The sequence below is a fragment of the Bacillus rossius genome, chromosome 1, assembly GCF_032445375.1.
Source record: "Bacillus rossius redtenbacheri isolate Brsri chromosome 1, Brsri_v3, whole genome shotgun sequence".
Taxonomy (NCBI): domain Eukaryota; kingdom Metazoa; phylum Arthropoda; class Insecta; order Phasmatodea; family Bacillidae; genus Bacillus; species Bacillus rossius.
Genome location: NC_086330.1, coordinates 140358240 through 140382583, shown reverse-complemented (window position 1 = coordinate 140382583; position 24344 = coordinate 140358240). Strand labels below are relative to the sequence as shown.

Genomic DNA, 24344 nt, shown 5'->3' with positions numbered 1-24344 from the left:
GTTACTGCGAACACTATTTTGATGTGATACATTTGTTTTCATGTAAATGTACAAATTTAAATTATCTGTAATTTTACATTAATATTTATGTTCCATTTACAAAAAATATTTCACTGTGGTTGTGTCCGATTGAAGAAGCTTGTGTGGTTCCTGAATCGGCCAATGAGAACGCATCTTGTCGCATTACAAAACGCCCGGTATTGGTCTGAAAATACCTACGTCGTGTAGAACGGATTTCTTCCAACCAGAATAGTACGAAGTTTCTGTGTTTTAATGACTATTTTAGTCCAAAAAAATCTTTTTAGGCATACGTGTGATGAAACAGCAGGTTACCATGGAAATATTCTCTTTTGAAAAGAAACTGCCGAAAGTTACATGTCGCTGATGGGTTTAATGTTGTTAGGTTGACAGTTAGTACTATATATTACTATAAATTAAAATTTATTACTGATTACCTTGATAAAAAAAACTCTGGGATTATTAACGTATGACAATGTTTACACTATTTTCTGCGATATTATCTTTTTTTCTATAAATTTAATTAATAAGTAACAAATTTTCATGGCTTCTTGGCTACCTAGGCTGGTTTATCCCGGACACTAGCGTTTTCTAGAGCACGGGAAAACTATTTCAGTTGTTTTCTATAATGTGATCGTATAAAGAAGTATGTTTTGTAGGCATGTGATTATTCAGAACATGAAAAAAAAAAACATTCTAAATAAATTAAATTTATTTTATAGGTGTATACATTCAATTAATCAATATGACAAGAGCCCAAAAATATTTTGTAAACTTTCAACCGCCATGTAGTGTTGGTAACGAAAAAAATATTATCGTCGTAGCCGTCAAAAATATTAGCAAATGGGAACGTTTTTTGGTTGTTCGCGTAACATCACTATTTACCGCGACACACACTTTGTTGAAGAAGTAAATAAGAAGTAAATTTTTACTCCTGCATCAATTATTCCAGTCACGAGGCTATCACGGGTTAACAACACGGGAGAGAGTTTTAGACATCACACGGTGTACAAGCAACCGAACAAAAAAACAAATCGGAACAAATCATGCCCTGGTTACAAAAATAGTCATACAAGAGAAAACTTTCAAAAGCTCATTCATTAAACGAGGTACACTATAAGAAGTTGCGTGATTTAAAGCAATAAGTAACAACTAGTTTCTTCTACGCGGCATGTGTTTTTGAAGGCCAAAAAAAAAAAAAGACCCCGATATTAATGGCTGATACGCACACAGCGGGTAAACTTTTTTATATATTACTACCATTAATTCCTTACTTTGCTTGCTAAGAACGTCTTGAAAAGTTTCCACTGAGCTAAAACCTAACTGATACTTAATAATGTGCGGGAACCTCCAAATACTTACAGTGAACGAGAATTGCTTCGTTTGGGGGAAGACAAAACAAAATAACACAAAAGTAACACCATTTGAGCAAAGTTGCTTCCTAAAAAATCACTCTAGATACATTCTACGTCATATCAAGTCACAAAATATTATAAAAAAATTGATTTACTCAATGAATAAAATAATTGCAAGATGGTTCGTAGTAATGGTTTCACTTGCAGGCAATTTTACAAAACATTCCTTGCCTATAAATATTCGAAAAAATTTTACGAACATTTTATTTTTCAGTTTGCTTTGTAACTACTGACTTCAGTTGGAGTATCTGGCAAGTACAAATTTATTTCTCGAGGTTTGATCGTATCTGACTTTGTCGAGCACCAATTAACTGATGACAAGTTTCAAAATTGTGGCCGTTTGGAAAAAAAAAAATTTTTCGAAGTCATAATAAAATTCGATTTAGGTTGAAGTTTTGAGTCTGACTCAACAGTCGATATATATGTAAATATATAGTAGTTATATATACTTTGTTGTGGTTCTTGATTACTCGCGCATTTTAGGGTAAAATAAGGGAAATTCGAGCATCAGCAAAAAAATTGCCCGTAGCGATAAATTGGGCTGACGAGGTATTCTGTAAGGTAGTGTTGACCCAAGGGGGGGGGGGGGGGGGGGGAGGCGGAAAGGATGGTAGAAATTATATTTCTCATTTTCATCCTAATACACAGAGCGCCGAAATCAATCAAGCTAATGAGGTGCAAGTTCGTAAATCCTCGCGCCGGCTTCGGGGCGTCGTCATTATTACGAACTCCGGGCGCGTTCCCTCGGGACACGGAACTCGCGGGATTAATCACGGGCACATGATTGGGCGACCGGGCGGTTTGCAGGGAACGGGCGGAAGGAGGACATATACAGCGCGTCCCATCCTTAGTTTGCGGTGTGCATTTGAATGGGCATTTAGGCCGGTATTGTAAGAAACAAAAATAGGGTTTAGGTGTTGAGTATGCACGCTAACAGTATTTCTAGTGCACGATAGGACACGACCAGTCCCTTATTATTTCTAGGGAACGGTTTCTGGTGTCCTATCCGTCCACTTTTTCGTTGTTGCCGTCCAGATGGCGGACCCGTTTTTGGTGCCTTTAACTCCTATATAGTCATTTTTAGAATCATCGGGGGACGTACCAAGCGTGCTGGTGTGCCACATGAAACTTTATGATAGCGAATCTATACTGAAATACATTTCGTACACTTTAATAGTCATAAAAATAAATAATCGCAACTTTAAAAGTATTAGAAAAATTAGAAATGCGATTCTATTTATGTGTGATGATGCTGCTATCTCAGTATTTTTGCCCTAATATTTGTATTGATGGTTGAGGAATATCCCCTATAATGCGTTGAAACCAGTTTCTAGCCTCGCTGTGGCCGGTTTGGTTCCTTACTGGGATTAGGGTGGACACGTACTTGAATACGACCCGCGAGTTGGGTTATAGTTAGTTATATCCCAACGAGGCAGTGCTTATTCGGTACCTTACCCGAACGTCTAGGAATACCGCCCTTACTCTTCTCTTTCCAATGCACGATGTTTGTCATTAGCGCTGTTCTAGTTTCGGTATGCTGTGTAGCCAGACAACCATTGAGCGAAAACATTTTTAACACAACTTTGTAATGTAATGAACAATTTTAAAAATGTATGTGAAACACATTTTGTAAAGTAAAATTTGAAATCAAATTTTTTAAATTACATTTTCTTGTCTTTCATCAAGAGCATCATCTGATAGTTTTCATTATTTATTTCTAAGGAGTTGTGGTTGAAAGATACAATTTTGTTCTCACTCTTTTTCCCGCTAAATTTTTTTATATCATTAAAACTTTTATAATTAAATGTCTTGTTATTAATAATGACAGACTGCTGCAAATAGTTTGTCCTGTAAAACAATAATTGATGTTTAGCAATTAATCGTTTTTTTTTGTTAGAATGACTTCAACTGTGATAATACTATCAAAAGACATTAATTTATTTTAAAAAATCAACAAACAGTTGGTATACAAAAGATGGTATACAATATATATATATATATATATATATATATATATATTTTTTAATATTAACAAGCTGGGTAGTATTAATGTGGCCACAGTGGTTGTCATTTGCTCTGTGCTGTACTGCAATCTAAGAGTGAGACACGCGTTAAAAAAGAATACGCAAAAAAAAAGAGAGTGGCTTAGCGCGCGGTGCATGATGGAGTGTTTAGGCTTGGGAAACTTCCCGCATGCCGAGGGACCTGATCTGTATTCCTCGGGCGCGTCGTTTCGCCTCGGGGGGTGGGCGGAAAAGTTGTTCCTGAGGAGAGAAGTTGAACGGATAAAGGAGGGGGGGGAAGGTCAGAGACACGCTGTCTACCAGGAATAATATCCCCCTGCAGCCTCCAGGGCCCTCAAAGTGTTAGCCAGATACAGACACACGCGAAACTTTACCAGAGTTGAAGAAGACGCGAATTGCCCCGGTCTCTACACATTCCGAATCTCTAGTTCTGTTTTCCGTTATCAACGGGCAAACCCGAAACAGAGTTCTGTATTTTTGCTGTAGACATAATAAGTTTTTGAAGGTTTTGTCGATATTTCATATAATACTTGTGAGTTTTGTTCAAATTACGTAACCTCTCTACTTGTTAATTTACGAATATATCCGTATTTTTAGGAAGTTCCCTGGATAATACGTAACCAGAGCTCTTCGCAAATTTCAGTTGAAAATTCTTAACAGTGCGTGTTCAAAAACAGCGCCATTAAGAGCACCTTGAACGACAAAGTGACCAAGTTAGGGCCTTGAATATTTCCAGAAACTGGAAATTGGAATTAAAGAGTCTCAGTAAAGCCGTCTGCAGTTGCTAACTTACGTTTCAAAGACTATCACTATTCGTATGTTCCAAATTATGCTGAAAACTAGTATGTACCTCATTTGTTAGGTGTCACAAATAACCTAACAATCATTGGTATTCTAACCTGCTGTCAGGAAATAAACACCCACATAGGCAGGGGTTTTGTTCACAAGTTCTACGCGCGATACATTTGACACGGGACTTCGAACTCACGCGCATCAAACAACCAAAACTTAAATTTTCAAATGCGGCTAATTTGAACACGTTATGCATACAACGTTTGTCTCGGCTCACATTGAAGAGGTCACAGTATACGTTACGAAAAATAAACATTTTTAATATGTCCGTCATATACACATGCCTCATGTGACTTAAGTCTACTTAGAAGCAATCAAGAAGTGTTTTATGAATATTTATATAGTGATGAGGTAATTGATGGGCAAGTGTGTGTGCATAACAATTATGTGTTTTAAAAAAAAGTAAAGCATAAAAAAACTAACATGGCAATACGAAAATCTCTCAAAACAAAATACAACTACTGCTAGACTGTTTTTGAGACCCAAGAACCCTTCACACTATTCACATATTCGCATAAAATAAAAATATATGAACATAGTTTATCAAAGAAAAAAATACGGTAGCCAAATACCGAACATGTCATTCATCAAGAGTGGCCGTTATCTTTGTGATCTAAATGAAGATATTTTTGTATCCACTTATGACGTAAAAGTAAATGAAAGGAAATAGAAAAAACTCAAAGGGTTAACCAATAAGACCAATAAATCTTAATCAAACAATCTTAAGAGGCCGTGTCACAAATTTGCGCTCCTATCTATATCAATGTTATTTTAAAAGGCAGTTTTTCTCAAAGTCTATAAGAGGTAGGGGCCGGAAATTTTGCCTACTGAAAGTATACAATACATTTAACATAACCGCTTTTTTCAAATTTATTTATCATATCATATATTATTTCTGTGATGAAAATAATATTATCAATATTTTGATTTGTCCAGATACATTGAAATTTTGCTTATATTTATAATTATTTAGCAAAAACTGAAAACGCCATTGAAATGTATTGCATATTACCTTCCGATCAGTGTCTTCATGATCATGATGGGTTTATAAACCTGGGTGTAATCAAGTCTTTAACTATTACATGACAACATTTATACTTAATAATTTGGAGATATGCCTTTTCTATCCTCAGCCCCTGAGCTTTTACTATCTGGTCTGGCGACCGACCTGACACTCTTCAACCACCCCAGGGGTCTCCGATTACACATCTTATCAAAAAAAAAAAAGCTGTTCGTTCATTTGTTTTTGTGTTCGAGCGAAGGTTTACTTCTCCATTAGTGCCACAGAATTCACACATTTATGCCAAGGGAATATTCCGCTGATGTGACGCCATACGAATGTATTATTCGCGACCATACAACTTTTTTGTTTGTCATCGGGAAAATGACGCCGCAGTTTGATTTTTTGTGGTGATATAAAATAAATTTTCTTGGAATGTTCATTTTAAATTGAGCATTTTTAAATGTCAGCGTAGAATATGCTTATCTGCCCATTTTGTTTCTTTCCATAATAATGAGTAAAGTTAACATTGTCATAGACATTTTATTATATTCGTTTGCCGTCCAAGTACAAATGTCACACTATATCGCACGTAATTATATTTTTTTACTAATTTGTTAGTTGTCATTTTATTTAAGTTATAAATAACATTAATAAAAATTATTACTTAATAGTCCAGAATAGAGATTGAGTTATTATTCATTTAATAGGGGTTTAAAATATGGTACTACATACATATTTATATTATCTTGTTGTCTTCTTTGTAACTTTACTGGAAGAATGGCATTTGGTATGTATGTTAACTCACAATGAAAATACTTCAGAAGTACTCAATTAACAGTGAACAACCTAGGGCCTATACTAATTTCATTATGTTCATGAAATATAATTGATATTACTAATAATGAACTGTATGTGTTTTGCGTAGAGATATCGTACGAACTGTATGTGGTACAGACCAACATTAGCTAAGACTCTGTAAATAAGTAATTTCAGTTAATGTGTAGAGAATATTAAAAGTTAGAAATAATGATATATATAAAACAATGCAGAGTTATCAGCATAAAAATAGAAGTTGTTTTTACGTAGCGCCTACTGGAATGTATATTTTGTGTTGAATTATGTGGTATAATTAGTATTCTCTTATTGTAAGTGTGTTTTGTTAAAATCTTATAAAACATCACTTACTGTTGAAGGATTTTCATTTTTTTTGTGATGATCTTACTTAAACAAGTTTTAATTATATTACACATGTATATTTTAAAAGCATTTTAATGTATACTTATAGAATTGTAATAGGCTTTATACGGACTCTCACGATGCATGTGAGCATCTATAATTAATAGAGACCGGAAAAATTCGCGGATTCATTCGGCGATAGGCTAGAAGTCAAATACATATACCTTTTAGATGATTTTGCTATTGGCTTACTGTTCATCTGGACGAATCTCAACCAATTATAAAACACCAACCAAAGAAGGATCGAATCACAGACAAACAAGCTGAGACGACTAACAAGTCAGCAGCAAATGAACTGCCGTTATTTGCCCGAGTGTACAGGGGAATGTGCAGTCTATCCTGAAGGCCGTCGAAACCGCGAATTTTTCCGGTCCCTAATCTACATCAATATTATGGCTGTTTCACAAGATCAAATATTTATTGAATTCAATCTGTTGCATTCATTGTACATGATTTTCGATATGTACATTGAATTCAATACAAATTGAAGATGTTACTCAACTAAGCTTATTCTTATTAACTTATAAGTATTTTGTTTGTTCAGTACATAAAAGTAAAAGATTCGTTATTATTTAAATAATGAGCATCTTTAAGCAATAACGTTTTCAAAATATTTACATAAACATAATGGAATATATTTTTTAAATACTTTATATCTACGATCACATCAACGGCAGTATTATGTAATGAATGAGGTAATGAAATATCTTGAAAGGATATTTTCTTCTCTGTAAAGTAAATTTGTAATGCAGCCCTCTTAATGTTAGTCTTGTGAGTTATTTCGTCTTCTAATATGCTACAGCAATGTATAAAATTAAGTTTTGTTAGTGTTTTAGTCTTGTGTAATGTTAAAGTGTAATGTGATAAATTCAATAATTTTTTTGTAAGTTCGTATTCATAAAGGTAGGCTACATATCGTATTAAGATAAATAGTATAATATTTGTAAATTTAAATTCTTTGAAACAACGTCGATAAGAGGTTCACCTACCTCTGTTAAACTGTATGATGGTGCATTGTAAAAAATTAGGTAGTCTGACTTAAGTGAGATTGTATTTAGATTGTGTGTGATGCATATGCAATATCTAAGCATATGCATTTATGTTATTATCCTTTTAAAACGTTACATGATGAATTTCGTATACTTTTTAATGTCAACTAACATTATTTATCACGGACTATTACATCCAGATAAAGAATAATTACCACATGTTTGAAGATTAATTGTATTCCGATACGTTTAAAGTATTAAAATTTTTAGATTCGACTCATACCATAGTTGTATAAGTGAGGTTTCTTGATTCTGAATCCCTGCATCCGCAATTTCCTAGTGAGCCGCCGGTCAGATTGTCATCCTCTCAGATTGTCGAGGAACCAGATACATTTTTCGTCGAGTAAACTCGAGCTGTCAACCTTCCCACTAATCCTGTGATAAGGGTATATATAGTAGCTTTATCACGCGCTGCGGCTACAGTTCCTTCGGTTGAAAAAGCCACTAAATCTCACTGTTAAAAGAGAGAACTTCTAGAGCAGAATATTGGAAATAAACATTTACTGACACGGCCTCTTAAGGAGAGATGCACAAAAAAAAAAGAAACAAATAGGATGGAAAATTTTAGATATACACGCAAGACGTCACACACTGCACGATAAAGAAAATTTGAATCGTACATATTATCACCCTGATCGCGTTACAAAAAAAAATCTGCACAATATTTCTGCAAGTTATATTCCTCTCGGGTCGGAGATTTACACTTGTGGAAAATGTTTCTTCCTGCTCCTGGTTTAGGGTTTCGTTTACCGCTTCATCTCGATAGAGCGGAACGCAGTGAGAAACATCCGCAGATAACCTTGATGTGTGCGCTGGTCGCATGTCGTCTCACCATGGCTGGTGATTCTCAGATTATTGAACTAGTAGTTTGTTCTACTTTTTAGTGTAGATAAGATCCTGATCAAAGTTAGTACCTACTTACTTATTATCAGAACAAACCAAGCAAACAGTTTCAAGTAAAATATTTTTTAATTCGTTTTAAGTTGTTATTAAAATTAGTTCAGAGTTGCCGTCAATAATCAGGTGTACATACGTAACATGTTTACTAAATGGTGCCAAACTATATCACAGAGAAGCTTTAATGATACTTTAACTTTACATTCCGTGATATTAAATATCTTTCCTGTCTAAATAACCTATGTACGTTATTTTTTCCACAGAACTGAGATACGGGTTCACCTAATAAGTAACTAAATAAATATAACAAATAATTGTTAAATATTCATTAACTATGCCATTGAAGCCGGTACTTACCGTGTGCGTCAACAGTCCACAGTCACGAGAAGGCCCACAGTCTTCGCCCTCTTTAGGCGGCGAACCTAACCAAATCGGTAGTACGTTCTTTAATTGATTCATGCAATGGGACTTGAGATTTAGTACAATTTCTCGGACCTACGCTATTGCATTTTATCACTGTTTGTCATGGGAAAAATTAATTCCGGTGTCCGATACCAGTTTGTTTGTGCCTGATGACGGAAATAGATACCAGTTTCCGAAACGTCGCAACTGTTTTGTCATTAGAAACTGTGTTCGTCGGTGTTATCGTTGTGTTGTCCATAATATCTGTATATCTTCATCGTTGTGTTCGTATATTTGCTGCGTTGTCCAGGTTTTGTTGTCTGTCTCTATTTACTGTCATTGTTGAAACTGTTTCGTCGTTGTTAGCCCAACTGTGTTCGTCTGTGATGTTATTATTTTTTTTATGATTAAATTCCTTTCACGGAATTCTTGTGCCGTCTGATATTTAAGTTTGAATGTGTTCGTCTGTGTTGTCCATAATACCTGTTTAGGATTCATCGTTGGGTTTATCTGTTTGACATCGGTTGATTTAGGCTGGTTTTCTGTGGGTTTAGTTTCCATTTTTATTTATTATTTTCAATTTATGAATGTTTCCCATGACAAACTGTGCATAACTGCACTGGTGTATCTCCCAAAAATTTGTATGGACTAAAATCGGAAGTAGCACAACAGTCGGCGATGTTTTCAGGACGCATGGTACGCGCCCCGGGTGCATGTTTTCGTCACGGGACGTGCAGCGGGTAGAGAGGAGACCCCCAGATGTGCAGTGCAGGCTTACTGTCTCTCTCTCTCTCTCTCTCTCTCTCTCTCTCTCGCTCTCTCTACTTCTCTTCCCCCCTCCCCCAAAAATCCAAGGCCGGTAAAACGCCCGCCTTTTTGGAGGGCCTATTTGTTCCCGCGCGACGCCGGCCCCTAGGCTCTGTTTGTTATGCGAGGAGGCCCTGTCCTGTCCCAACCTGCTGGCGCCCGTCTGCCCACTCCACACAGAATACCGCGCCTCGAGAGCACTATACCTCAAAGTATATTCAACTCTATTGCTGGAACCCAAACAGTAACTAACACAGGCGCGACGCGACATCTAAATATCGCGTTTTTGTGATTACTCGATTTTACCCGTAAGACAAAACAAAAATAAATCATTATATTTTATATAAATAATACCAATATTTATGTGTTTCTTATTACTTTCCATACAAGTTTATTTAAATTGATTTTTTTTAGCGATATGTTTAATATTCAAATTTCACCTTCATTTTGGAAAATCACCGCGCGTGAACACATTTGAAAGATTTCACGGATAAATTTAGTAAACAAAACATTTAAAAAAATACACATAAGAACAGTATTATCAATACACCAGTTCAAAATATTAAAAAAAAATAATAATAATTCCCATTTCAGTATCGGTCGCGCCCGCGACGCATTGGTAATAGAAAATGTTTCGTATCGGGAGTCTGTCGCGCTGAACGTCAAAGCTGCGCCGAACGTGATTGTTGGAAACTTAGTTTATTTGCGTCACATCCATCGAATGTGATTCCAGCGTAACAGTTGGATAAACCCGTCGCCTGGTCAGGAGACCACCCACAAGTCATTGCGCGCTCATTTTATATTACTTATATTTATATTTAATCCAGCGGGCGGTGTGAGGGCAACGGAAATTGGCTACACTGGAACTTTTTTTTTTTAAATAGAACAGAAATATGCATGTAAACTTACAGATATTTGTACATTTGTACATTTACATGAAAACAAATGTATCACTACAAAATAGTGTTCGCAGTAATACTGGGTTCGGATTCTTGCCCGGGCATTTATGCTTTGTGTTGTCCCAGTACCTCCAGCAGTTAAAGTTATTTGTAAATCGTTCCCTGAATGGCTCTCCAGTATTAACTGCGCATGTTAATAAGCATGATAAAACAAAATAAAGTCGAATTACCTAATATTAGATTATATTTTTGATGGTTTAAAAAAACAAGGTGACAATTGTCGTTAGAAATACTCATTATTACATAGAAAAAGCATTTCATATATTCAAAAATAACCATTGTCATGTGTTGTACAAAGTTACAATTTTTTTGTAGCATTACATACTATTTCTTGGAAACTTGTTTCTAACGGAATATTTTCTAGTATTATTCGACGTAGAAATGAAGATAAAGGTGTATTGCAAGCTTGATTGCTTTCAAGAATCTCTACCGGAGAGTTGCATGCATAATTATTTTTTTCTGAAAATACGTGTTTTAGCCATTTTCACTCTTTTAAATATATTGTTTAAAAACTAAATACTTAAATTGAACTACTCATTAAATTATTTTCGTAAATTTGGCCAATTGTCTTTCGATCGCATGGTTTTTTTCTGAATCTCTGCACACTGTATTTGTCAAAGGATCGGAATAATTCTGTGTTTTCACGTATGTGGTGCCCAGCAGAAATGAAATTCTAATCAACGATTGACGGTTCCTCAGTAGAGAGGGGAGGGGGGCTGGCGAACTAGCAACAACGTTTCCTTACTATAGGCCAAGTCTGGCATATTCCCTCATATCCCTTATTTGCAGGAAACCAAAACCTTTCGCATATTAAATTTCGCTAGGCTAAACTACAAATATTTCACCTTCGTATTACATCTGCTTGTAAAATTCGCGTTATTACCAAGTGGCTGCCTTGATTGCAAATGTATGTGCATACTTGAACTGTCTGTATCATTCAGTGTATAACGAGTTATTTTACAAGCTTTGAATGTCTATAATACAATGGCCAGCACCTTGATAAAAGTCCGACCCAATCATGTGTCACCCGGACGGAATGTAAAATGTGGCAGGAGCTAATGGAAACGCGACATTGAGTCGATAACGCACACTTATGTGGAATATAGCCTGGCACTAGAAAATTGCGCCAATTTCGTAGTTCTCCACTGAAAAAGAGTGAAAAGAATAATAATTTACACACATAGTTCGTTAGCTGACGAACAGAATACATCGGTCCGAGTGTGCATGTACACTGTTAAACATTTTCAAATGTTACGAAGAACGCTGGTTACAAACTATCCAGGGATCCTCGTAGATTTGCGGACACTGAGCTCATTTCCTTTGATCAATAATCCAAAGAATATTCTTGGTATTTCAACAAAACATTCATAATTTTAAGAACGTCTACAGTAAAAACACTCCCTTGAACCACGCGTGTGTTTTGCCTTTGTTTGGAATGAAACCTACCACTCGGAAATTGAAATACGGCGTCAATTCTACGAAGATTTAGTTATTTGAAAATACGATGAACTCTTGGTTTATTTCAGTTAAAATCTTCGTTAAAACGTGGGTAAAATTAAAGTAATTTCTAACAGTGCAAGTATCATTGAATACGAAATTCATTTTTTTTAAAATCAACACAGATTTTTGTCGTTCAGTGAGAATCTCTAATGACCTCACTGCCGAAGTAAAACTCGATACAGAAAATTGTTTCCACGATAAATCAGTGTCTCTACTTCTCCCAATACTGGGCCTAAATTGAGTCTGATGCGCCAAGCAACTCCTGATGTCGAATTTCGGCAGACCTAGCTACTAAGGTTCCCACACTCTTCCTATAGAAGAATTCCCTGAGTTTTCCATGTTTTCATTCCTAACCAAACATTATTTCCCTATCACATCAATCAACCTTGTACGATGACATGAGACCTGAAAAACTCGCGAATTCATTACGCATTACACTAGAATTGAAATACTTACACAATTGTAGTGCGTCTACTACTGCTCACAGTTTACGCGAAGGTCTGTGGGACAGTAAAAAAAAACTCACCCGGGTAAGTACCGAATCAGAGAACAGGGAAAACGTCTCGCAAGTCTTCAGCCAAAGAACAGGTAACACTTGCTCGAATGTACAGAAGATTGTAGAGTCCATCCGCGAGGCCGTTGAACACGCGCATTTTCCAGTCTCTACATATTAATATTTTAATACAAATGCTTATCGAAACTCACTTGAACCATACATAACATATCAAAATTAACATAACATATAACCCCGCGAAATACACAGTTTGCATTATCATTTCCTTCAATGGTAGACAACAAGCTTTGCCTGTCTGTAATATTAAATTACTTAAATCGATTTTTGAAAAAAAAAAAAATTAATGATTGTGAGCATGTGAATGACTATCCACATTTGATCCTGCTTCTATTCATTCAATCAAAACACATTTTAAATTATTGATTAGTTCTCTTACGTATGATTAATGACGCAAACATATGGTTTATTTAGTACCCATGATTTTGTGATTATAATACAGACTAATTTTAAGTCATTATAGGTACACACTGTATTGAATATTACAAATACAGATTGGTAGAGACCCAAAATTTCGCAGGTTCATTTGGTATCAGGCTAAAATGCACTGTTCTGAATAATGCACCCTATATGCTTCCCTCTCGGCTGATTTACTATGTAGAACCTCCCCTTCTTTTAGTAGGTTGCTGTAATTTAATCTTTCTACTGCTAGCTCTTACTGGTCCACAATTGTAATAGAGCTGGACTCACAATGATCCGTCGCGTCTGTCCGTCACTGATCCGTCCGTCTGTCCGTCAACAAGCTAAGCGATTCACAATGATCCGCACGTTCGTAGGTCATATATATTTTTCTTCTTAAATGCTGCTAAAAAATGTTAAGACATATATTTTTTGAGGAATTTTATCATGTAAAGGTTTACCAGTCTGACGATCATGTACGCTAAGCACTTATAAATGATACAACAAACTCTAAAATATTTATTTAAATATATTTTCGAGTTACCTCTCAGACAATTTTTGTTTCAAATATCAAAATTAAAACGTGTCCATAGGCAAGTTAAAAACATTATACGGAAGCAGTTTGACAAATAAACAAAATAAAAAATCTTTTAAAAAATGAAAAAGCCTTTCAGACATTTTTGAGGTTATAATTTCATCCGTCCGTCGAGGTTGGCAAGGTTTTGATGGACGGACGGTTGGAAATTTCGGGCCAACTGATTGGTTGTATGTCAAGTGATTGATGGACGGATGTATAAGACGTATCATTGTGAGTCCAGCTTAACTAATATTTTGTCTATTTCCCTATGATTTCCCGGTTTTTAAGTTACCTTTTCAATTCCACAAATTTTCTTTTTTTTTTTCTAGATGTTTCTTATCCGTGGGAACCCTTAGTTACCCAGAAGCTACTACACCCAAACCCGGTGGGAAACTAGCAGGGCTGACGGGAACGGGGTGAGACCCTTCTCTGGAGGTTTGGACGTGGGGCTGACTCCTCTGCTCTGCAGGAACATAAACCGGTTACGAAATCTAAACCAAGCCTCGGGTTGATCTCCAACAGCTTCGGGCACGAGGGTGGATGTGTGGTGAGGTTCGGTGAAGGAGGCTTCACTAGATGATAACAAATATGATGATAATTAGGAGGGAATGATCACACACTGTTAAATAGTTTCACTTTAACTAAGGACGCTGGATACAATTTATCCAGGGATCTTCGAAAATTTACGGCTATCTTCGTAAATTCACGGTCACTGAATTCACTTACTTTGAACATGAATCCAAAGAATATTCTTGGTATATTAAAACGAAACATTCAAAAACTACAAAAACTAAATAAGAACACTCCTTTGGTTCACACGTGTTTTTTTAATGAAACATACCACTCGTAAGTTTAAATACGACGTCGTTTCTACGAATATTGTTATTTAAATTACTAAGAACTCTTGGTTTATTTGAGTTAGTTTCTTCGCTAAAAAGTCCGTAATTTTACAGTTATTTCTAACTGTGCAAATACCTACATCTCGCCAGAAAATCTGTTTGTTGGACTTGGATAAACTGTGCTCATACTTTTTATGATTTGGTTTATTAATCTACTTCTAAAGTCCATGATTCTCCAAATCTATAAACACCCTGGAATTCTGCGGATTAATTTGGCGTCAGTCTAAAATTCTCATTACAATATGTATGTAGACTATACCCACATTTGCTTTTTTATTGGTTGATTTCTCATTGCGAGATCTCTACTTCTTTCAAAAGGGTTACACCGATCCATTCACTTGAAATAATTGTATCCACTCATCTGCAACGGCCATATTTAGGCTGAGTGGGTGTGACAGTTTTTTCTGATACCACCAAAATGAACTCTAGAATAAAGTGTATGGCGAAGCAGTAGGGAAAGGAAGGGAAAAGGTCAGTGTCGTATCGGGCGGAATTCTGTATCTTCGCTCTTATAGATTAGGTATGGCGTTAGTCCGGGAAGTCGTAAGGTAAACTAAAGTTTTATTACACGCTTGTTCGGTTCATTAAACACTCCATTCATTGCTTTTGCACGGATATGAACTTTACTGATTCGGTCGCTGGATGCTCTCTCTCTCTCTCTCTCTCTCTCTCTCTCTCTCTCTCTTTAACTTTGAACCGGAGAACCACAACGTGCTCGACCCGAGTGCAGTACATCCTGAATATCGGGTATTCAACCTACTACAATCGTTACTATCAGACACTTAACTATTAATATCCTAAAGGCGTCTCTGCGCAACCATCCCTCTATGCAACTACCCTCTCTCACGCTAAATATAACTCTGCTCTATTCCGTGGTTCATCACGTCCTCCCTTCCTCCCGGTGTTGCCCCCTCACCTGGAGCTCACACATGCTGCAAGTCAGCGCGACTCTTCCGACAACAGAAGAAACTGCTGTATGACGCAACACATGCCTCGCGCGGCGGCTGCCAGAGGAGCGACGAACCCTGAGCTGACGATGCGAGCACACACACTCGCACGCCCAGACTACCTAACAATATAATCCAATATTAATTTCCTTTACACATCAAAGTAATGCACAAATATGCATGTTTAACAGTATACTTCGGCAAGGAAAGAATTCTCGGAATTCCGGGTCTAGCTAGCTATAACTAAAGACAGGAAAAATTAGCAGATTCATTTCGTGATATGCTAAACTTCAAATATACCTTTGCTCTATCACTGATATTGGTTCACTGTTGATCTAGAGGTCTCTAGGCCAATTAGAGATCTTTGGTCAAAGAAGTATCGAATTACAAGTTACTCAGTCGATGAACAGGCAATGAACAGCCAATGAACTGGTGAAGTTTACCCACGTGAGCAGAGAATCGTGGAGTGTATCGCTCTATCCTAGAAGACATTGAAACCGCGATTTTTTCCAGTCCCAATGTATAACAGTATGGAAATTATACAGCTGTTTGAGAAATAGCTTGCCATGTAATGTTTTCGCGAGCTACAATTGTCTCTGATGGTGATGGTGATTATTATAATTACGAGTATGAAGATGATGGTACGTTCTTTCAATGGTTCTTGCAATCGGTATGTCTGATTCAAGATGTTACTTTGGACGTACACCAATGCTGGTTGCACTGTAGATCACGATAAACCTGAATAACGAACAAAAAAGATGAAAATTAAAAAAAATGATGAACATGAATCATACAGAAAAAGGCCAAAATCAGCCGATGTCAAAAAATTAAAAACATAAGAAGCACAGAGAATGACATGAAAGAATTCAGTCAAAACATTATCACAGCCCAGGCGGACACAGTAGATTAAAACGAAGAGACAGTAAAAAAATACAGTAAACAAAGACACAAACGACCTTGGACAACACAGCGACAAACAGGCGAACGAAACGATTAGAACCGGAAAAATTCGCGGTTTCATTTCGCGATAGGCTAGAATACAAATGCGTTTAACTTTTTGCTGCTTCAGTTATTGTACCACAGCAAACATGAAGGACTCTTGAGTCAATGAATAACCCTCAACGAAGGAAGTATCAAATCACAAGCATCCCAGTTAACAGGTGTCACAAGTAAGTAGTCAATTAGCAGGTGTAATTTTACCGAATACAGAGAGTACAGGGAGTAGATCCTAGAAGTCATAGAAACCGCGAATTTTTCCAGTCTCTAATGACGATACTTGAAAGATATTCTGGACATCACACAGACGACAGTACAGACGAACAGAGTAGGCTTCCTAGGATAACTGATGATGATGATGATGATGATGATGATGATGATGATGATGATGAAGGATGCGATTCAGACAGGCGAACGACCGAACGCCTTCTCCCAGATTGTCGGCGTCCCACGCAGAGGGAGTTCGCGAACCCGCGGACAGGTTAACACGAGGCGCCACATTTGAATACAATCGCGGTGCGGGAGGCGACCTCTCCACGCCGTGTCGACTCCCCCCCTGCGGGATCGAACGCGAGACAAATATCTTGTCCGCGATCAATCTTCTTCCGCGTTCGATAACATCGCCGCACGACGTTCGACCGTTCACCCAAATATGAAACAAACAAACAAAAAAAAAATACTAACACGACAAGTAAAGCGGACATCTAACACAAGCCCTAAGGGCCAAGGACCGAACGTTTCCGAAGTTCACAGAAGTTCGCCACTAGCTCGTGCAACTACGGTAGCACATACTATAGGATACAATTGCAAAAGAAATATGTCGAGCTCGTCTTTCATAGACTTTACTGACGGAGAAATTAGGAAAGCTACATTAAAAATGCTTGGAAATAGTTTAAATGGTTAATTAGGTTAGGTTATCTAAAATAAAAAAAATACTATGAAATCGTGTTAACTGTTGGTTAGTTTACGTTAGCTCCATTACTACTATTAAATAATAAGGGCAATTGGTAATGTAAAGTTTGCTCCATCTTAAATTGATAATTCCTAACCAACCATTAAAATTTATTTTACAGATTTTTAATGTAGCTATCCTTACCTTACCAACATTCCACAATATGAAAAGTATGTTTTATGTAGCTAACCTTACTCAATCTCACGATTTTACAAATTTTGTAATATCAACACCAAACCTTAAAATGGTAAACTAATAACATTTTGGAACTTTAAATTTTCAGAAATATGGCTCTTCTTCAAAATTGGGGGTTACATATATATTTACCATATATTTTTGTGATATGTTACTACCCTCAATTACTTCAAAGAAATCCTCTTACGATAGCGACAAAATTTAGTGTTTGTAAAACTTCGTTCAATTAAACATAATCTAGACGCTCAAATTCTATATTAAATACTTTCCCTATTACTTACAATAAAAATTATGTTCAGCTCTATATTCAAAGCTATCTACCAGTCTTGTGAAGCCCTTTAGTACATAATTGAATGGATGTTTTCAACTTATTTTGTCGCGATGAACCTGGAGCCGAAGTTAGTCGTTCGACTTCACACACAGCCTGTATAATGAACATTTCTTTTATTTAATGACAAAAGTTTGCATAACTAGATACACGATTGTTTCGCGGGTTCATTCCCCACCAGACGGGTCTCAACCATCCTATATACAATCAAGCTTATTTTTATAATGTTCATTGGTCAATAACGAGGTCACATCCTTCGACGGGATACACGTGATTGGGTTACTACTTCTCCTCCTTGTTTATAACTGGCTCGGGTCGTCAAGGGCGTGTCGAGAGCACTGCAGTCCAATCATCGACGTGAAGCAGATGTATATGTGCTTCAAGTCTACTTTCATAACCATTTAATCCACAAAGTACTCTTGGCTTTAAACATGATAGGTATGGACCGGAAAAATTATCGGATTCAATCTGCGATAGAATAAAATTCCGTTATGTATACCTCTAGCCTTATTCCGCTACTGGCACACTGTTTAAAGGGAATACTCTTGCCCGATGAGATACCCTCACCTACAGAATGACCGAATTAACAGGCTACCCAGTTGAGAATATTCACCAGTCGGTAGCCACTGAACAGGTGACATTTGCCCGAGTTTATCGAGGGACTTTGGAGGTCAATGAAAACGCGAATTTTTCCTGCCCCTAATGACTAAGTGACAGGAAAAATTCTCGGATTCATTTCGCGATACGCTTAAATCCAAAAACATTTACCCTTGTGTTCCTTCTGCTATTAGCTCACGATTTATCTTGAGAACTCTGGGCCAATGAGAAACGATAAAATCAAAGAAGTGTCCATTCACGGGCTACCCTGCTGAGCCGTGTCACTAATCAGCGGCTAATGAAGAAGTGACTTGTCCCGAGTATGCGGACGACTGTGGAGTCTAATCTAGAGGTCACTGAAACCGCGAATTTTTCCCGTCCCCACTAATGACAAGAGATTCGCGGGTTCAATGACCTCTAGGATAGCCTCCACTATCTTCTGCTTTTCTCGAGCATTGGATGCTGACTGGTGAGGCGTCTCGACTGGGTAGTCTGTGATTCGGTGGTTTTTTATCCCGGTCACAAAAGTACCGGGAATTTAAAGTCGATTCCTGGTTCCTTCGGTACTTTCTGGACTTGACAACAACAGCAATAATTTTCGTTTTTATTGCGCGCTAACGTTAATTTCATTTAATACTCTCCTCTAGCGAGGCTGTAAAAAATTGTAAAACAAATGTTTATCTTTTACTTTTGGTCACTAACACTTGTTTAGTCGTTCAAAACCAACTATTACTACTTCAAACACCGACTACTGCACCATTAATAAAAAAAAAATTACCTAGTACCGGGAATTCTCGGTTCCGCTGAAGAATAGTACGGAAATTCCTGGTTTAAAAATCTGTTACGGTTCCGAATACCCTACTCAGAGACCTTCAGATAAACTGCGGGCCAATAGCCGAATCAGCAGAATGATGAATTTCCCCCTATCGCAAAAAGAATTCGCAAATTTTTTCCGGCCTCTGGGCGTGTCGGTGATGAGATGAGAGGTGTGACGGTGATGAGAGGTATGTCGGTGAAGAGAGGTGTGTCGGTGATTGAGAGGTGTGTCGGTGATGGCAGGTGTGTCGGTGATGAGCGGACCATCGCGGGAGGGGCACTCACCAAGGCGCATGGTCAGGTTGACCTGGCTGGGGTACTGCACGCCCTCGTACATGGTCTCCGACTGCCACCATGTCTGGTTCTCGTTGTTGTTGAAGTCGGTGAGGTAGTAGGCGGGGTGGTCGCCGGGCCGGCACACGTCGCACGACTTCTCGGTGACGGCGGTGCCCGTCTGCACGCAGTAGACCGTGGGCCCGGCCTCGCCGCACGTGTTGGTCGCCTCCACCGCCACGCTGAAGGCGGCGTTCTCGAAGGTCGGGATGCAGCGCTGCGCACACCGGCGAGAACACGCTGTCTCACGCACCGCAGCACACACGAGCACGCAAGTATTCATGTAAGATTACAGAGGTTTGTAAATCTGTACATTCACATGAAAACAACTTCATCACCACAAAATGGTGCTCGCAGTAAAACTGGGTTCGGATTATTTTGTGTTGTCCCAGTACTGTCAATAGTTAAAGTTATGTGTAAACCGTTCCCTGAATATCTTTCCAGTATTAACTGCGCACATAATAAGCATGATACAACAAAATAAAATGGTTGAATTTCGATTATCTTTTCCATGGTATAAAATATTAAATTATGCGAAAATTTCCGTAAGGAATACTCAGTACTATGACTAAACCCCTATTTCATATATGCCAAAATAGCCATAGCTATGTGTTGTACAAAAATATACAATATATATTTTTTTTGAAATACAAACTATTTCTTGACAACTGGTTTCCAAAGGAATCTTTCTTAAAAGTACACAATTTATTTTTCTGTGTACCTACATTGTGTGTCTGAATTTGACCCACAAACTTCGGCTGCAGGTCATTACAAAAAAAAGAGTCGATAAAGTCTATACGACTAATGGTCTAAAGTACTTCCCAAGTCTGGTATACGTCTTTAAAGATGGGGCTGGACAAATTATTTTTGTAAATAATAAAGTATTTAATTTTTAACACTGAGCGTCTGGATAATGTTTAATTGAATGAAGTTCTACAACTACGACGAATTTTGTTGCTGGCACAATATTATTTCACTGAAATATTTGAGGGTAACACTTTTATTTTTCAATTACTTTGTGAAGTGTTACTTTCCTCAATTATATTAATGAAATAATTATGCGACAGCAAAAATTCGCAGTGGTTGAAGAACTTAATTCAATTAAACATACTACAGACGCTCATTGTTAATCTCAAATACATTATCTATTATTTACAATAAACATATTTGTTAGCTCCATCTTCAAAGATGGGAGCACTTAAAGTCGTTTAGACGTTTTAAACTTATTATGTAAACCTGCAGCTGACGTTCATCGGTCAAATTCCGACTCGTTCCGTACACTGAGAGTTGAAAACACTGTAGCATCTCGGTGGTTTCGTGATTGGTCGAGTTTCTTTGAGAAACATGTCCGCTGTCAGCACACCAATCACAGTAATTCAGTGCGAAAGCAAAAGCGTCCTAAATGGCCCGGTCAAATAAGGCTATGTCATCTCTGGCAGACGGCAGCCCATTGCGAGGACGAAACCGCCGGCGCGGGCTGACAGTTCAATGGGCGTTCCGGTTTTTTTTTTCTCGCGAAAAATGCTTGCCCCCAGGCATGCCTGTGCTAGAAAATGTTCCCGTGTAACTGGCGGCCGCCTGCAAGAGACTATTTTAGCCGGGCCATTCGGAACGCGTTTGCTTCCGAACTGGATGGTTATATGATTTGTGTGCTGACAGTAGACGTGTTACACCTGGAATAAACCCAGCCAACCACGAAACTCACACAATGCTACAAAGTTTTAACACGCAGCTGGTCTCAAATTATTTTCGTGAAAAAATACATGCCACTAATCACCTCACAGCATAATTAGAGACACTGCAATTTTTTTACGGATACATTAGGCGTCAGGCTGGAATCCCAAATCATATTTATACTCTACCCACATTACTTTTCCATTTGGATTGAACCTTACAGAGGAATCACTCATTCTTTTGAGAGCGTCAACGTGATTGAGCCGCTCTGCTGCTTGCTGGTAGTTGACTGGTCCACGGTCGCAGAGGGGAGTGGTGAAAGAGTTGTGAATCAATCAATGAACAAGGGCATGCTGAACTGATGGTTTACACTGGTTATTAATAAGGAACAACAAAGATAAGTACATTAACACATGGAGAACAAGTCAAATATCAACTGATGTCTAGAGGTCAGAACATTTTGCGGATTCATTTCGCGATAAACTAAAATTTAAATAATTATACGTTAGTGCTGCTTCAGCTATTGGCTTACAACTCATCTGGAAGACTCTAGGCCGATGAGAAACACCCAAGCAAAGCTTTATCGAAACACAGGCTCCTAACTACGTTGGTACGTAGGGACCGGAAAAATTCGCGTTTTCATTTACCTCTACGATAGACTCCATAGTCCTCTGTACACTCGGGCAAATATCGACTGTTCATTGGCTGCCGACTGGTTAGTAGTCTCAACTTGGTAGCCTGTCATGTGGTAATTTTTTAACTGAGGGTTCCTCATTTGGCAAGGATATTCCCTATAAACTGTGTGCCAATAGCGGATGCAGGTTAGAATTATAGTGGAATTTTATTCTATCGCAAAATGAATCTGCAAAATTTTTTCGGTTACTTTTGGTACGTCTCACAAGACAGTAGCCATTGAGTGGGTGACATTTACCTCGCGTACGCACAGAACTGTGGAGTCCATCCTAGATCCCCAAATATTTCCATTCCCTTCTGATGTCAAATGTTACATGCCTAAAGAGAACAGATAATGCAGCGTCTAGGCATGTAACGTTTGACATCAGCTGATCGTGGCTTGATATATTTATATACTCACTCTGTGAGTTTGTGTATTCATCTTTCATTTTCATTCTTGTGGTTATCTATGACGTACAATTAAAACCAGCAATGGCGCATGCCTATTAAAAATTTAAAATCAAGTTTCCTCTTTGTAAGAATCATTCAAAGAACGTTTAAATGCAATATGTTTCTGTTTGCTATATTTTTAACCTTATTAGGTTTTCCCAGTGAAATAAGCTTGTATGTCTCTCCAATGAACTAATGAGAACGCAGATGCTGCATCACACAACCTCTGTGATTCGTCTGAAAATAGCTGCGTGATGTCAATGTATTTATTCCAATAAAAATTTCACGAATAATTTACAGCTCTAGCCATGGCCTACAGTAGAGAAATATTCCATTGATTTCGTTGAAGCCATGGATAATCCGAAATCATTATGACCGCCCTGCGACTCGAACACAGGTCTTCTGGAATGAGAGTCCAGCATCTTAACATTTAATCCCCACGCTCTATACTTCCTTACTAGGAACAGGAAAAATTTGCTGGTTCAATGATCTCTAGGATATATTCCACAGTCAGTGTAATCGAGACAAATGTCTTCTGCTTATTCGATAAAGTTCCCAATACTGGGTTGACCGTGATTCGATAAACCATTTGGTGACAGTTTCTAATTGGCTCAGAGTATTTCAAATAAATTATGGGCCAACTGCAGAAGAAGGCTAAAGTTAAAAAAAAAATTAATCACGTACAAATCTTCAATTAGGTGAAAAGATTCACAGCTACACTATAAATTCTAATGAGGGACCCAAGACTCTGTCTGTCAAAAAAATTTTGAAACTTTAGGGTAAATTTCAGAGAAAATAAATTTCATAAGCGGGAAATTTGTTGAGACTTAATTAAAGAAAATAGGGTTTAATTTTAATGCACTAAGTTCAACCATTTATATTATCTACCAAACCATACACTGTAAATGTTTATTTTGTAAATGAAATAGAAATATTTACGTAAACTTGCAGATATTTGTAAATTGGAAATTTACATTAAAACAACTGTATCACTACAAAATAGTGTTCGCAGTCATACTGGATTCGGATTCTTAACCGGGCATGTATGCTTTATGTTGTCCCAGTACCTCCAATAGTTTAATTTATCTGTAAACCGTTCCCTGAATAGCTTTTCAGTATTAACTTCGCACATTAATAAGCATAATACAACAAAATAAAGTGCAACTAACGAATATTCGATTATCTTTTCCATGGTTAAAAAAAACGCTTTAATGAAACATAAATTAAAAATATAAAATTATGCGCCGATATTCGTAAGAAATACTCAGTATTATATCGATGTATGCAAAAAATAGTCATAGACATGAGTTGTACAAAGTTATAATGTTTTTCTTGTAGTATTACAAACTATTTCTTGGCAACTGGTTTCCAGAGGAATCTTTTGTAAAGGTACAGATTATTTTTTCTGTGTAGTCACCTTGAAGTCTTCACGGCCAGCATTGCTATTACCGTTCACTTGACCACCAGTTCCCAAAGGGGCAACGGAGTGGTAAAAGGCAGAAGGCAAAAAATATAGGTATATCTGTATGAAATATGATAGATGCAAGCCCCGAAGCGGCTGCCCCGACAGGCAGAGGGGCCAGGGGCAGCAGGAGGGGCTCTTCGGCACTCCTCGAGCTCCGTCGTTATCGACGGGAACCATCGCAAATTTCCGTTGCTCCTCTATTCCTTTCTACGCCCCAACCTCCCGCGGCGGGGCGCTCGCTTCGTTAAGGCGACCCGCCTTCCGAGAGGCCGCCTCGGAGCACTTCGTGCATGACGGCGAGGGCGGGCGAG

At 37.7% G+C, this 24344-nt stretch overlaps 1 protein-coding gene across 1 annotated transcript in view; it reads right to left on the bottom strand.

Moving 5' to 3' along the window:
* The window catches only part of LOC134546223 (laminin subunit gamma-1), a 617689-nt gene that overhangs the window by 436514 nt on the left and 156831 nt on the right, over positions 1-24344 (bottom strand). The window contains exon 2 of the mRNA XM_063388849.1: positions 19725-19989. Within this exon, the coding sequence (XP_063244919.1) occupies positions 19725-19989 (265 nt within the window). The remainder of the gene's footprint in view (positions 1-19724; positions 19990-24344) is intronic.